General features: G+C 36.8%; 1 protein-coding gene across 15 annotated transcripts in view; it reads right to left on the minus strand.

The window, feature by feature from the left end:
* NRXN1 (neurexin 1) overlaps nucleotides 1-15,735 on the minus strand; it is a 1,464,789-nt gene that overhangs the window by 400,503 nt on the left and 1,048,551 nt on the right. For all 15 annotated transcript variants that reach the window (XM_069071685.1, XM_069071684.1, XM_069071683.1 and 12 more), the window contains one exon: nucleotides 15,504-15,685. In XM_069071685.1, coding sequence (XP_068927786.1) covers nucleotides 15,504-15,685 — 182 coding nt within the window. The remainder of the gene's footprint in view (nucleotides 1-15,503; nucleotides 15,686-15,735) is intronic.

Here is a 15,735-nt window from a genome sequence, read left to right on the forward strand (position 1 = left end):
TTATATAATATTATATACGTATATAAGTTATATAATGTCTGTAATATATGATATAGAATATTCTACATGTAGAATTGTATATATAACATATACTGATATATGATATATAATATTATATACAATATATGCATACATATATGTATAATAATATATTATTATATGATGTTATATATGTAATTTTCCCCAAAATAAATAGATGGCTAAACAAAAAATAAATAAAGTAAGGACGCAAGCAGAGACTGGAATCCCCTCTATCTGCTTGCTTAATAACAAATCAAAACACACCCAAATCTGTAGCTGTTAGGAAAGGTTTTGTGAGAAGGAAATAAAATAAAACTGACTTGTTAAATGGGACTCCCTGCTGCTGAATGCCATGTGTTATTCTACTAAGTTGCATCTGTTCAGCTATTAAATATGTGGAGGAATATGATATAGACAGCAGTGACATTATCAAATATGCTGACTGCTTGTTAAAGTGCTACAATATTTCTTTTAACTCTTACCTTTAATTAGCAAAAGTGACTCCTAGAGTGTCTTCACAGGCAAAGAAAGAAAATAGTAATTGTTGTTCATATTCTTATTTAAAACTACAGTGGAGAAGGGAATTACACAGAGAGATCTGGCCAGCTAACTGATTGATCAACGTGCCGCCATGCTTTTTTTGTTGTTTGCTTTTCTTTTTGGTTTTTTGGTTTGTTTTTGGTCGTTTGTTTATTTGTTTTGGCTCCATTTTTAGCCCAGGATTTTAAAACAGCACTTTGCACCATCAGCTGTGTATTATCTCATAATAGAAACAATTGGGAGATTGGGGCTGGGTTGATGAGCTAGGCATCTGGAGATTATACGTACATGAAATTTGAAAGAAAAAAAATCCCTGAAGTACTGACATCTTTTGTTCTTTCTTATTTTTTTTCAACTTAATCCAAACAATTATCAATGCCAAGGAACATGTGAGTCAGTCCCCTGGAGTTCCAGAAGTCTTGTCACTGGAATGGCTATTGAGAACCAAGACATCTATGTCTTATGAAACACTTTATAGCAGAACACATCTGCTGCTACTCTGCCGACTATATTAAGCATTAGCCACAATAATGTTGACAATATTAATGCATTTAAAAACCTTATCACGTTTCACTGCTGTTGTACAAGTTCTGGGGCCCAGCATCATCTAAATAAGAAATGACTCAGGGCAGAGGTAAGAATTATGGAATTTCTAGGCAGTCAAGCATACAACTACAGACAGGTAGGCCACAGTACTGCATCCCAATGGGGCATTTTAACTTTTGATTTCAGATCCTCCTCCTGAAATGTTACTTGACAACAGCTTTCCTGAAGTGGGCATTGTGACTCCTCAAATTGCTCTGGGGTCACCTCAGTTTCCCTGCTAACCTGCAAATACTGCTGCCACCCTCAAAAAAGCAGGTAGAAGAGGGATTATTGAAATTACCTACTAAATGGGCTTCTGCCTCTAGTTTCCCCTTTATCCAATCCATCTTCCACACAGCTGCCAAATTGTTATTGCTGAAGCACAAGTATAATCATGTCACCCCCTGGCTCAAGAAGCTTAGTGGCTCCCTTTTACTTTCAGAATAAAGCACAAACTGCTCAGCTTGGCATTTAAAAACCATCCCAATCTGACTAGTACCTCTATTTTCATTCTAATTGCAAATTATTTATGTTTACACCCTTCCCTTCTGTCCCCTTTATCTAGAATTCTCTTCTTCCACATTGTCCTGGTTTCTTTTAAGTCTTTGCTACAATTCCACCTTTTGCAAGAGTCTTTCCTAGCCTTTCTTAATGCCAGTGCCTATTCTTGAAATGAGCTCCAATTTATCCTGTATATATCTTGTTTTTACAGAAGTGTTTGAATGTCATCTTCCCCATTAGATTGTAACTCCCAGGATAGATTTGGGAGTAGGACTGTTTTTACCTTTTTTTTGGATGTCCAGAGTTTTTCACAGTGCCTAAAATACAGTAAGGACTTAATAAATGCTTATTGATTTGATAACACACTCTCTGGTCTAATCAATTGGGTTCAACTCGAAGTCCTCAAACATATAACATTATATCTCCTGTATCCTTGGCTTTGCCCAAGCAGTTTCCTATGCCTAAAAGTTGTTTGCTTCTCACTGGTACTTCTTAGAATCTCTGGCTTCCTTCAAGGTTCACCCTCAGGGACTCTTCCTACTCTTTGTCTTTCTGGATTCCTTAGTTGTCAGGGCCCACTCTTTTCATATTACTTTGTTTTCAATATGTCTGTATTTTGGATGTACTTATGTCTGTATACACAGTCTCTACTTATTCCCACCCACACCCCTAGTGGAGTGTCTGAGTTTAAAGACCTTTTTGTTTTTATTTTTGTATTTTCAGTACCTAGGATAATGCCTGCCACACAGTGATCACTTAATAATGCTGATTGACTAATTGACTAAAAGAATGATGAGAGAGGACACCAGAAATGTAAATCATCCTAGTGATAAAAATGAAAGACATTGACAGAGGTGACAAAGAAACAAGCTCTATTAAGTCAAATACCTTTTTAAAAAGATTCACCAGCTCACTTTGTTTTGGACCTCTCTTCACTGAAGGTTCTATATACATATGTGTGTGTACATATGTATACCACATACACATTCTGTACATGTATTTGCGTGTGTATATCTAATATATGCGTGTGGAGAGAGAGAGAGAGAATGTCATAGATCAGACAAAAGCTAAGATCAAAAGTCTCCTCTGAATAGGAATGATAGTAGTAATTTGTTTCCTGTCCCTTGGGACAGGGTTATATCTATGTAAAGCCCCATTTTAAAGTTCACATTGTTGCAAAGAGGCTCCATAAAACAAAAAGGCCAGTAAATACACACTAGCCATTAAATAAGAAAGTTACAACATGCTGATTAGACTGAAGGCTCATTGAAATTGAACTGAGGAAGTGATAAAGCTAGCTAATTATGGAGCTGATGATTGCAGTAGGTACCTCACATAACTGCAATAACTATGTCTTAATTACAAACACTGAACACCGTACCCATCATTCCAGTTATCTAAGGGGAGAAGTTTTTACAAGCTTAGGTGCCAGTTCTGGTTGAACACAAGGTATGTGAATTAGGGGAGGGAAAGGGGATAGAAGGAACCTAGAGTATGGCATTATGTCCTATGAATATGCAATTTACTGCTAACATATTAGATACCTTTTTCAGATGACATGGGGTCACACACACTACATGTAGCTTGTATTGTCTCTACTAGTCAGACAGATTACAGCAGTAAAATCTTATGCCATTTCTGGATCAGCTGGTACCCTATGGGACAAAGAGCCCCTAAAGCCTGATTTTATTGCTAATTAACAATAATGAACATGATGACATACTTTTGCTTGAACTCCTTTGTCAGGAAAAGTTGTCCTATCAGCAAGAGCTGCAAGCTAGAGTAATACTCCCTCTGTCCCTTCCCATTCATTTTCAAGCTTGAAGCAGCCTGACTTAGGTAGGAAGAAGGCAGTTTTTAAAATTTCATGTAGCCTCTTTGATCCTGCAAGAGGTCAAAATGCTATTCCCTCTAGGAGATCATGTATATACCTTAGCTACTCCTTTTTACGAAATGAGAGGGTTTGGACTAAATCACTCTTAAGGTCTCTTCCCTAAATCTAGGATTCTGTGATCCTTTGAAAGGATAGCATGGCTTCTTTTTACACAAACCGTCAAGTAAGAATAGAACTCTAGTGGTAGTTTTTAGTGTGGCAACACTTGCTTGCAAGTGCCACTGGATTTATAATCCAAATCATTTAGTGAAACAGACATCGGCATTTCTTTCCCAGCCTATACCTTTGTAGTATAAAGCCCCTTTCATATATAAGCAGTTTGATTACTGAAATGGGGCAGAATATGAACTTTTGTGTAAAGAAAAAGAATTAAATCAACTTGTAAAGGATTTAAGACAGTGCTCCTTTCATATGAAAATGGATTGATTTAAAAAAAAAACATAGAAAAGCAGCAACAACAATATTTGTTGAATTAAAACTGTTAAAAAGCCATGTACAAAAGAAAGATATTTTCAATTGAAATCTGATATTATATTGCAGAAGGTTTGAGCAGAGAACAGAGGAACATCTGAGCACAGAGAAATTACTAAGGCTACTGGGCATCATGGTCCATCAGCTTATTTGCATGTAACTGTTTTTATATTCTGAGAAATTTAAATTCAAAGTCTTGAATCAAGTAATGGTTTGGAGACAGACTGTGGGATGATTAAATAAAGTTGATCAGCTTCACAAGTAACCCAAAGGAGGATTTTATGATTTTTATCTCATGAGGGAAAAGTGAGATATTGAATAGCAGGAGGCTCTAATTTGAGTCACTAAAAAAAAAATGAAGAACCTGACTGTAAGGGTAAAGAAACAGGCTGTAATGAAGAGTTGATGAGGAGAATGAAGACTCCACAAGGGACAGAAAAGCCAACTCTAACTGAGCTGAGTGAAGAAAGCCATCTGACAAGAAGGCATCCCCTATTAGTTCCTTCCAAAGGTTGAAAGTTCTTTGGAAGACAAATCAATTCTCCTCTTATGCCACTTACAATTTGAGTGATGAAGCCTTTCAACAAATTTCAGAAGCTGTTTTCTACTGACCTCTTTGGTTTGGGAAGGAGATGCCAAAAAGGGAAAGAAAAGCTTTGTAACTGACATACTGTAGGATCAATTGACTGATAGCTGACTGGAAGACACAGTATGTTCTGGAGTGAAGATATGACTGGGCTTGTTTGCATTGTCCAGAAGGCTAGCCTGATGAATTTTCTAGTTCTCTGAATGAAAGGAATTGTTCACCATTACACTTTCTTAAGTACCTTTTTAAGGGTGATGGTAAGTTATGCGTATTTTTTAAATTTGAGAATAGAAGAAGAGAAGATTTGCCCATTATGCAAGCACTGAGAACCAGAAGAAAAGGAGTTTGCAGAGAATTAGCTTTGTGTGATAGAAATGTTCCTGAATGAACCAGTGAATGGATACCAAAGCCTGTGGTCCAGAGTTGTAAGCTACCCTGAGCACATGGGTTTTCCTCACTCATGTTATTCCATATCAGTTTTCTGTGTGTGCCAATTATCCCTCATTGATAACTGAGTGCACTGGTAGAAGAGTGTGAACCATGGTTATGTGTGGATCATGACATCTTTATCATTCCTGCATTTGTCTTACATTCAGTACAATTATTATTGTAAGTCTCTGTATTATTTACCATTGATTTTGTCTTATTTTAATAAACAGTAATACTTAAGATCTAATGATCTCATCACTATGAGGCTTATTTTGTATGGATAGTAATCATACCAGTAGGAACTTGCCAGCTATAGTGATGAGAAGAAAGAGTGTTTCCCCTTTCTTCTTTTGAACTCTGAGGATAGAATTATGGGCAGCTGGTAGTATTACTTCTCTGAGAACCAAGACTTGCTGGTGATTAGGAAGACTGGGATGAGGAAGCTAGGGAGAGAGAGAGGGATGGGGAGAAAGGGAGAAGGAAAGGGGGGAGAGGAAAAGGGGAAGCATGGGGGAGAGAGGGGGAGGAGGAGGAGGAAGAGCGACAGAAATCAAGACAGAGAGAATAAAGATATCTCTCATGAGAGATGCCACAATAGAAGACCAATACCAGGTGATGTCTCATGCCTTTGTTATACCTTACTTTTATTTTATTTTTCCAGATATGCTCAAAGCAAATGTGAAGTTCATACATACATACATATGTATGTTTGTCATATGCTAGATCAATGGGATACAATGCAAACAATTTAAAAAGAAAACCTGTCCCTATTCTAAAAAAGCTAATATTAAACTGTTTTACAAAATAATTTCCTCATGAAAATCCTGTAATATTAATGAAAATTGAGTCCCAAACAAGTAAAACTCCAGAGTCAGATGATCTGGGTTTCCATTCTCTTTTTTATATCTGTGTATGACCTTGGTAAATTTGTTTAGCCTCTTCATTCCTCAGTTTCCTCATCTGTAATGAGTTGGCCAGACTAGATTACACTTCTAAGTTCATTCCTGCTCCAGATCATATATGGTCAGAGAATCTGAACTCATATCCGAGCCTTCCCAGACTATGATAATCCCCCAAACCTTTCTGTTGTTATTGTTTGAAGGAGAGCTACTGGAGTCACTTAGAGCACTCAGACTATACTTTTCTACCAGAATTTTCTTGGCATTTTTCAGTGTATGGTACTGTGTACATACAGTGTATATACATAAATACATACAGTGTATGGTATTTGGATGCAAATGATTTAATACAAATAGATGAGCAGTATCACAAAGTGATATGCAAATATGAATTGCTGACACAAAATACACTAAAACTTTGGCATAATAGAAAGAGGTCTGGATTTGTGTTCAGATCTTGCCTCAGATATTATACTAACTCTATGACCCAGAGGAAATCAATTAATGTCTTTGGGCTTCAGTTTCCTCATCTAAAAATGAGGGGATTAGATTAGATAGCTTCTGAATTCCCTTCTATCTTTGGGTCAATGAGCTTGATGAGTTCTATGAGCTCTTAACTATTTTATACAAAACCAGGTTAGCAAAGCAAAAGAAATGTATAAACAAGATTGTAGAGAGTCTTAAGTCTCCTTAAGAGATAAACTCCCTTCAAATTTTTCTCTAGAACACAATATCTGAATCTCTCCTTTGTCCCATCACATCTTACCTTATGCTATAATTATCTATGTACTGAATTTATGCATCCCCATCCACCACCCTCAGTGTATAAGTTTTTTGAAAGCCAGGACTTTTTTTTTAGGATCATACAAACATACATCTATCATTGGCATCTTCTATGCCAAGTTGTCCAACTCCCTTTTTTTTTTTTTTTACAGTTTGGGAAACTAAGTTCCAGGGAGTTAAGTGATTTGTCAAAGTGTCAGAGGCAGAATTTGAATCCAGAACTTCTGACTCCAGAGCCAATATTTTTTCTATTTTACTATTCCTCTGGGAAAATGCCTTGCACAGTAACAGACAATAATTGCTAGTTGCTGACCTATTCTCAAGCACTTTAGAACTATTTACCTTTAAACAATTGATAAGCTAATTATACTCGGTTATTCATAAAAGGAAGACCTATTTTAAATCAATATTTTACTTATACGCCACTCAGAGGGACTCAATCATCAGACTCATTTCAGAACCCTGACTGCCTTTTGTCTCAAATCCTGCACATTGTTCAGCCTCAGGTTTGAAATATTCATACCCCATGATGACTGGATATAAAAAAGTGGAAATTCATTTTGGAGACATAATCATCACAGGAGGAATTATAATAGGTGATGCCTAAGGGAGAAAGATATAAGAACAGAAAATAATGGTGTGTGTGTGTGTGTGTATTTATGTGTGAGAGAGAAGCAGAGACAGAGAGGAGAGAGAGAGACAGAGAGAGACAGACAGACAGAGAGAGACAGACAGACAGACAGACAGAGAGACAGACAGAGACAGAGACAGAGAGAGACAGAGACAGAGAGAGACAGAGACAGAGAGAGAGAGACAGAGACAGAGAGAGACAGAGAGAGACAGAGACAGAGACAGAGAGAGAGAAGCAGAGACAGAGAGGAGAGAGATAGAGACACACACATACAGAGCATGCTAGAAAGGGAATGGTTATGTTGCAGAATTTCTCAGAAGGAAAATATTTTGTGTGAGGATAGAATAGCATAGGAGGCTATCTTTCCACTTACCCTTCTTTTTCTTATACACACATGGTAAATTCATAAGCTCCCATTCATCAAACCATAATGTGGGGAAACACACTACAGATGTTTATACATTTTCATAATAAACAACCTGGGCAAGAAACATTTCTTTGCTCAGCCTCTTAAAGTAACCACCTGTTTAGGAGTTTTGAAAATTGATGTTCAACTAGTAAAATCATCTAATTTGAGAGAAATTTCCTTGTTCTATTAGGATAAAACCTTTCTATTTAACAATTCCCTCCTCTGGCTTCCTGGCACTCAGACTTCTATCTCATGTGTGTGGAAGTATCAATAGGTTGTAAGCGAGAAACCCCTGGAGCTTACCACCTTGTTTTCATCAGGACCCTATGGAATTCTACCTCATACTATGTACCACAGAGAGTTTGCCAAGTGTGGACTCCCTGTAATGGAAAACTACAGACAAAAGAATAGGGGAGGTGATAAATAAAAGGAATTTTTACATTCCCCATAATAACAGATTATTGCACTTAAGGGAGAAAAATGTCCAGGAATATTAAAACTCTCAAAGCAGTCCCAAGGTTCCTCTCACTTGTCTATTCTTCAAGCCTTAAAGGCAATGCAATTTGGCCCTTACTGAAAAGAGTCATTGCTTTCAAGTCTGAACTTTTAATTTGGGGGATGAGAAGGGAGATGATGAGGTCCAGGCTTCAGAGGAAACAGTTATGCCTGACTGGTAGAATGTCTTTGATGGAAAAAATACTGTACCCTGTTTCCCTCTATGTCTTCACTATCTTACCACAAATCTCCAGATGTACAGGATTCTAGATGTTTTTCTTTAAGGACAATGAGCTATGGCCTTGTCTTGGACCTCAAGCTTTGGGCTCCTCCCTTTGCAACCTTCTCAGTTAACAATTTTCCTTTCCCTCATTGCAGGCAAATAGACTGTCATTTAAAATTATTTATTTATTCGGAACTCTCCAAATGTGCATGCTGCTACTGTAAAGGTCCTTGGGCCCAGTGACACAAATCTTCAATCCTTTGTTCTCCCTTCATATTGTGGATTATTTATAACGACTATTAACTTGTCTGCCCTGGTGTGCGTTTCCCTAGGAAATATTTTGCCCGACTAGCCCTGCTCCCTATGTCCCCAGATCAGCTCAAATAGAACCCCAATGTCATATCAGTACTTTTATTTTGCATTCTGGCTCTTAGCTTGATATAGTCCAGTATGCCTTTTGTATCTTCATTTATTTATTCATTTTTGGCTCTGTGTGTGTATACATTCATGTGCATATTTGTATGTGTGTGGGTGCATGTGAATATGTGTATAAATTTTAATTTTTAGGTTTGTGCTCTTGTGCTTTGGTCTTCTGGCTTCAGTGATTTTTCTGTAACTGTCCAAAGACAGTTTTCCTGACTGGTGTGCTAAATGATTTCCTGACTCTTTAAGTATCCGTTCCTTAGCCTGGTTCCCTGCTTTCAAATAATGCCTCTATTGCTTTCTCCATTGATCTCCTACATTATGTTTAGAACTTTGCTCTACCAATCACCTTGATGACCTATTTGCATGCTTCATTCCTTCTCATTATTTCCTCTAATCTCTGAGTCAGGTGCACTTAGGAAGTGCCTTCAAATCATATCCTATAGCCTGATCCTGGCTCTGCCTCAATTCTGATCTGTGGCCTCTGCAGAGATTTCAACTTGAAATATTCCCTTCTTCAATTAACCTGGGTTGGTCCTTAAGCAGACAGCTTTACCACTTGTGGGCTTCTAGCTCTGCTTTTGTCCTCTGTTGCTCTCCCTCCCTCTTCCAATAGCTGCTCTGAAACCCTGGCGCATGTTTTGTAAAAACCCAAGCCTGCTCTGTCCACTGAGCTCTTATCTGTCATGGCAGTAATATCTTCAGAGAACTCCAGGAGGTTAATTAAGCATGACCTCCCCTGCCTGGTGACATGCTGGTTCTCTTTAATCAAAACTAGGCTCCTTCAGGTGTTTTCTCATCACATCCTTTAAGAAAACTTTCAAGATTTTGCCCAGATGCCAACGGCCTTTGCCTTTTGGTTGGTCTCTTCACAACAGCATTTCAACAGAGGTAATTCAATTCAAGAAGCATTTATTAAGCAATATGCATTCCCTTTGAGATTACATTGCAGCTACTCAGCTTAGATCTGCTATGGATATAGCTGTGTATTGTATGCTTTCTCCATTAGAACGTGAACTCACAGAGGGCAAGGATACTTTTGCCTTTCTTTGTATCATTAATGTTGAGCACAGTGGCTGACGTATAGGAAACATTTAATAAATATTTGTTGACTGACTACTATGAATCAGGCACTTTGCTGGGTACTTGGGATAAAAGAATAAAAGGAAACTCTTCCTGGGAGTTTGGGAAAAAATGAATAAAGAATACACATGAAGCAAGTACTAAGTCATTTGGTGACCAGGAAGGGAGATTAGGATAACCAAGGACAGACAACTGTGAATATAATGACAGAAATTGTTAGCCAAATGTAATATGAACTGCCACGCCTTTAAATGATCCAAAATGTCTTACTCTTATGATATTTACTCCTGATTAGTTTGAGCTGAACCACACCCTAGGTCCCTCCAGCCAGGAATTTAGCCTTGTGGGGGGAGCCCACCTAAAGCTGGATCTCAGCTTCTAATGTCCTTGCCTCCTTCCACTGGAAATAATGGGATGAAGGGCAAAACAACCAGAAAGAAATGACGTTATCTGCTGGGATAGCCAAGGATAGCCACTGAGGACTCATGATCAGGTCTTACTACCTCTTACTACTTCCTTCCCTTCTCCTCCTAAAGGCTTTTGCATGGGTCTTGGAAGAGAGAAATCCATTGTGCTCTGCACTCAGTGGGACATCTCCCATATGGCAGGTTAGCTACCCTTATATCTCAACTAGAGATGCTTCATTACTTAACTCATGGCTTTGATATATTTCAGGACTGGGCACCAGCAAAGGCTTTTCAGAAAAGCTGGCACTTGACATCAGGTTTTAAAGGAAACTAGATGAGGAGGGCGAGCATTCCAGGCATGGGGCATAAGTGGTGCAAAAGTTAGTCAGGTATATAATATTTCTAAGGGGAAAAAAATCCTCTCTGTCAAAGCAGTGAAAAACACACAATATTAAACAATTATAATAAGAATTTCTAAGTCCACTAAGATGATGTAAACTGACTCTGATAATTTAAAAATCTGAAGAAAACCAACCACTCTATACGAGACAAGTTTGTGGGGCTTTGGATGGTAGTTTGAATTGGAATACTAATATCTGAAAGTACAGAAAAAATGCTTGAACATGGATGCATGTGTTGATTAGGAAAAGCGTCTCAGGTGGAGAGGAATTCTGACTACAGAAAAGTCTGTGGGGGACATAATGGATTTTGCCTTGGTTAATGAAGATCTGATACTATATATTCATAACTCCTTCTTTAAGACAGATGGAGATTATTACTGTATTATATTTTAATACTAAACTTAAAAGTACCAAAATGAGAAGAATCTAGGAAGACTTGCAATGTCACCTGTATTGATGGTAGTTATTTTGGGAGATGAAATATTTACTATAAATATACCCAGCTTCCAGTCCTTACTAAAGCAGCTGATCAAAAGGCATCCTTCTAAATCAGCATCAATTAAGAGCTAGATTTCAAAAATAAGGCTTACAGCCCAGCAAAGTACAAAGAAGAACATTTAGGGCAAGTACTACTACAATTCACTAATCGAATTTGCAATGCTCTTTCATGCACCCAAGATGAAAGGATTTCAAAGAACACTCAACAACCCTCACCTCAGCCCTCAGTGAAATTTCCCTCCATCAGAACCAATGCACACATTAATATTCATGATTTTGAATGAGTCTTCATTGACAGGGGCATTCTTTTGCAAGTGAGGGTAGGTGTTAAACACTCTCCACTTAACTTGCTTAAACTGATCTTTTGGGGCCCATGCCTGCAGCAATGACCATACTGAATATTTTTATCTATATACACCCCAGAAGAAACACTTACACAAATAGTTCTCCAGAGTGTCCATGTTAATGGCACACTAAACGCCCTTACCTTAAAGAAGCCTTTTTTGAAAAAAAAAAAATTCTCTATGTGTTTCATCTAAAGAAGACTCAATGCATAAAAATTAGTTAATTTCTTCAATATTCACTTAAAGAAAACATCCATTAAGCATCTTCTGTAAATTCAACTCTGAGGTTGACTGTGATGGTAATTCAAAATTTTTGAAAATAAAGGATCAAAGGGTTTGGAATTGTCAGGGACCCTTAGTGATTTTCTTGTCCCTGGTTCTAAAAGTGCAGTCTTAGGGAAATCCAGGAATCTAGAGACCTATTCAAGGGGTCTGCGAGGTAAAATATATTTTCATAATTATATAAAGCCTTTCAAATTTTAATGTAGCAAATAGTGATAGATATACCCAACATAAACAAAAACTACTTGGGGGAGTTTTTAATAATTTTAAGAGGGTGTTTTTAAGGGGTCCTCAAAACAAAAAAACATGAGAATCATTGATCTTGTCCAGGGGTGGGGTTTTAGTTCAATCCTTATCTTGTACAGATATCAAAACTCAGGCCCAGAGAGTAAAAAGATACAACATGCATATCTAGAATTTTATTAATTCAAAGTAATAGCCAGATAGACTGGAGGAATTCAGAGAACTATTATTAGGGAGCTAGAATTTGTCTAACAAAAGGGCAATATTCTTAAAGCCCTTTGAGACTAAATTAGGAGTCTGGAAGAGATAATGGCAAATACAGCGAGGATAACTCACTTTTATATCACTTTGAGTTTTTCAGAGTTTTCTTGTCACAACAACCATGTAAAGTAGTTACTGGAAGTATTATTCTTATTTTGCAGATGAGGCATTAGAGACTCTGAGAGGCTGTGACTTCCCTCTGATCCCACAGCTAATGTGGAATCTCACAGTCAATGTCAAAGGCAAAAAGATCTAAACCTAGATCTCTTGCCTTCAAGCCTACTGCTCTCTCTACTCTGTTCCTTCCAAGCTTTGCAATCTTTGATCTTACGAACTTCCCATAAATATTCAGCTCACTTACACAAACCATATTTTCAATAGCAACAACAACAATGTACACATAACTTCTTTTCAGCAATTCATCTATGGAGAGAGAGAGAGAGAGAGAGAGAGAGAGAGAGAGAGAGAGAGCTATATTTTAATTTTATAAAGGGGAAATAGTCGCCAAATGACTGTCATATGACACAGTGGATAACAGATGAGATAGGGGATGTAATTTTATTTTTTAAAGTATTGGCTCTTATATGTGGAGGCCTCTCTAACTCACCCTTGCTTTATTTCCCATGACTGACTGGCTGTTCCTCACTACCACCATTCTATTTTTTTCCCCTTACTTCTTAGTCTACCAATACCATACAATTAATCTGTTCTTTTACTATTAGCATCAAATAACCACTGTGAATGATAGTGGCCTTATTAATATTCATAACAAAAAAATGAAAGCCAACTTTGAAAAAGCTGCCATCTGATTCAAAATAATTTTATTTCAAGTTGTGATACATAAAAATATATAACTGCTAATTAGAGGTCAAAACATGATTTTTTTTGGTATTTTGTAAAGCTCACTTAGAGCATACTGAATAAACAAATGGGGTACAAAATCATGTCAAATACTTAAATTGCAGATGAAAATATATGCCAAGTGGATCACAAATTTTATGTGACTGAAATGACATGGGACAATTTTGGCTAGACTGGGCAGCAGTTCATTATTTTAATGAATATAATCGTCTTCCTGGTTGTTTGGTTCATTATATCAATTTTGGATAGAAATGTAAATTGCTTAAATCAGCCTGGTACTTAGTTCACACTTTACTGACAAATGTTTGTGCAACTTTTTGAGAACTTAGGACACATAGATAATGGGTTTTTATATTGAAAAATAAAATTTATCTGATTTATATCAGCCAATGTCACATTTAAGATATATTCTAAGCCAAAGTCAGACAATAATAACAATTGATAGCTAAGTATTTTTGGTTTTCTTTTCATTTACTACTTCACAATTAATTACTAGCTTTCATTACTGGTTCACAAAGATATAATGATTCAGGTCTGGTGAAAGTGGTACAAAGAAAAAGTTGTTTCAGTATTCTCTTAGAATTTCCAAAGAGTTTTCCCAAGTTCATTCTTAGCACCAAGATATTCCCTTATATATTATATTATTACAACCTTTGGGCACCCAAATCTTCTAAGACTTCCATTTTACTTTTTGAAGTCCCCTACTTTTCCTTCAGTTCTATAGCTCTAATCTATTTACACAGACATTGCCAGAGAAGATTAAAAGGTGGGTTTTAGTAACAGAAAAGAAACCACAGATTTGATAGTAATTTTATTTCCTTTGCTGAAAAAAAAAGAGAAAAAATTCCTGCCCTCTGGAAAATAGCAAAATGGCCACTTGTTCCTAGGACTTGAGAATTCTTTCCAATCCTGAGCAAATATAGACTTGAGCTTCATCCTAGTCTCATACAGAATGAGAAGGACCACATAAAGATCCTTAGAGGATGAGAAGATCCTAAGTCCATGTTAGAGCATGATAGAAAGAAAATGCCTCCCTTGTAGGATAAAACCTTTGGACCACAAAACAAACAACAGTGGCTTGGACAATTCGATAACATAACCCCTTATGATTTGAAAGTAATCATTGTAGAACCTTTTCTCAGAGCAAAAGTGTAATTGGTCATAGATCAATAAGTAATTTCTTTCAAGAGAAAAAACAACCTCTTGGATGTCTATGTGTATATGTGGGTATTTGTAAAGTAACAAGACTCTTAAATCAATGTGGAGCAAATATATTTAGAAATTTGAGATAACCCTAAACAGTAAGATTTCTTGCTGTACTAGTTAAGCTTATCTCAACTGATCATTTATTTATGATGCCATAAAAATCCAGATGCTTTCAATTGTTACTTATTTGCTGTAAGGCAACTGAAATTACTTTTCAAGACTTCTTACTGTGACAAGTGCATTTTCAAAAGAAAATTTATGACCATACAATAATGGTGGTATCATTTTTTTTAAAGATTAATAACAAATTCAGTTTTAAAGATAACTCTAACCCTCTAGAGATCTTACTGGAAATTTCAGAAGTCTGATGCAAAACTGAGATAAGTAAAACTTCCTTGGAGAATTGAAGTCCAATAAATGACTTAAATTGATATGCCTTGGTTACAGTGTTGCTATCAGACTAGGTTGCACATCCCACATGAGGGGTGTGATGGAAGGTTTTTCCATGGCAACAGATCTAGCTATAGAACCATTCCCTTAGTCTTATACATTTGTCTTCCTTTACTTTCATTCATGTCACTAAATCCTCTGTAAAGCTTCAATTATTTGCCTTTATTTTTTCCATATCATATTCTAGGCTTGTCTACTTTCCCCTGGGAAATAGATCCCAGTGATGTAATAAGAGAATTCAAACTGACTTCAGTTTGTAGGCTACCCATCCTAATTCCTGCCAAATGAGTAGGCACATTTTACTTTATTTCATTTTTAGGGCCAGCTCCAAAATATCTGCCGTAGACTTCAAAATTCCATTTTTTAAAAAACTTAAGAAAAAACAGTAATGTATATACAAGACAAAATGCATACCCACACTCCTTTGACCACAAGCTACATATCACTACACCAAAACCATTTAGAAAATCAAAAGTGGTAGTCTGTCTAAAAGCTAGTCATTGTAAAGGAGTAAGAATAATTAGGAAAGTATTCTTTAAAAAAAAGTAAAAATCCATTTTGGGTCAAGAGTACTTACAATATGTAGCTCTAAGTAGTCACCGAGCCCTGAAGAACTGTCCACTCGTACCAATACAGCTTCTTTCTGAACCGTGCTAAACCCTATGGCCAGTCTGTCTGCACGTGTACTGGGCCGGTCATTAGGAGGCCATTTGTACGTAATTTGTCCACCACCTTTGCTAAAGATATACGTTGTTCCAGCTGAAAAAAAACAAAACAAACAAAATGATAAAGTCAATCAGTTCTTTTGC

This window comes from Petaurus breviceps, unplaced genomic scaffold (genome assembly GCF_028583685.1).
Source record: "Petaurus breviceps papuanus isolate PSGF00001 unplaced genomic scaffold, PetGlider_PUasm1.0 90842, whole genome shotgun sequence".
NCBI classification, from domain to species: Eukaryota; Metazoa; Chordata; class Mammalia; order Diprotodontia; family Petauridae; genus Petaurus; species Petaurus breviceps.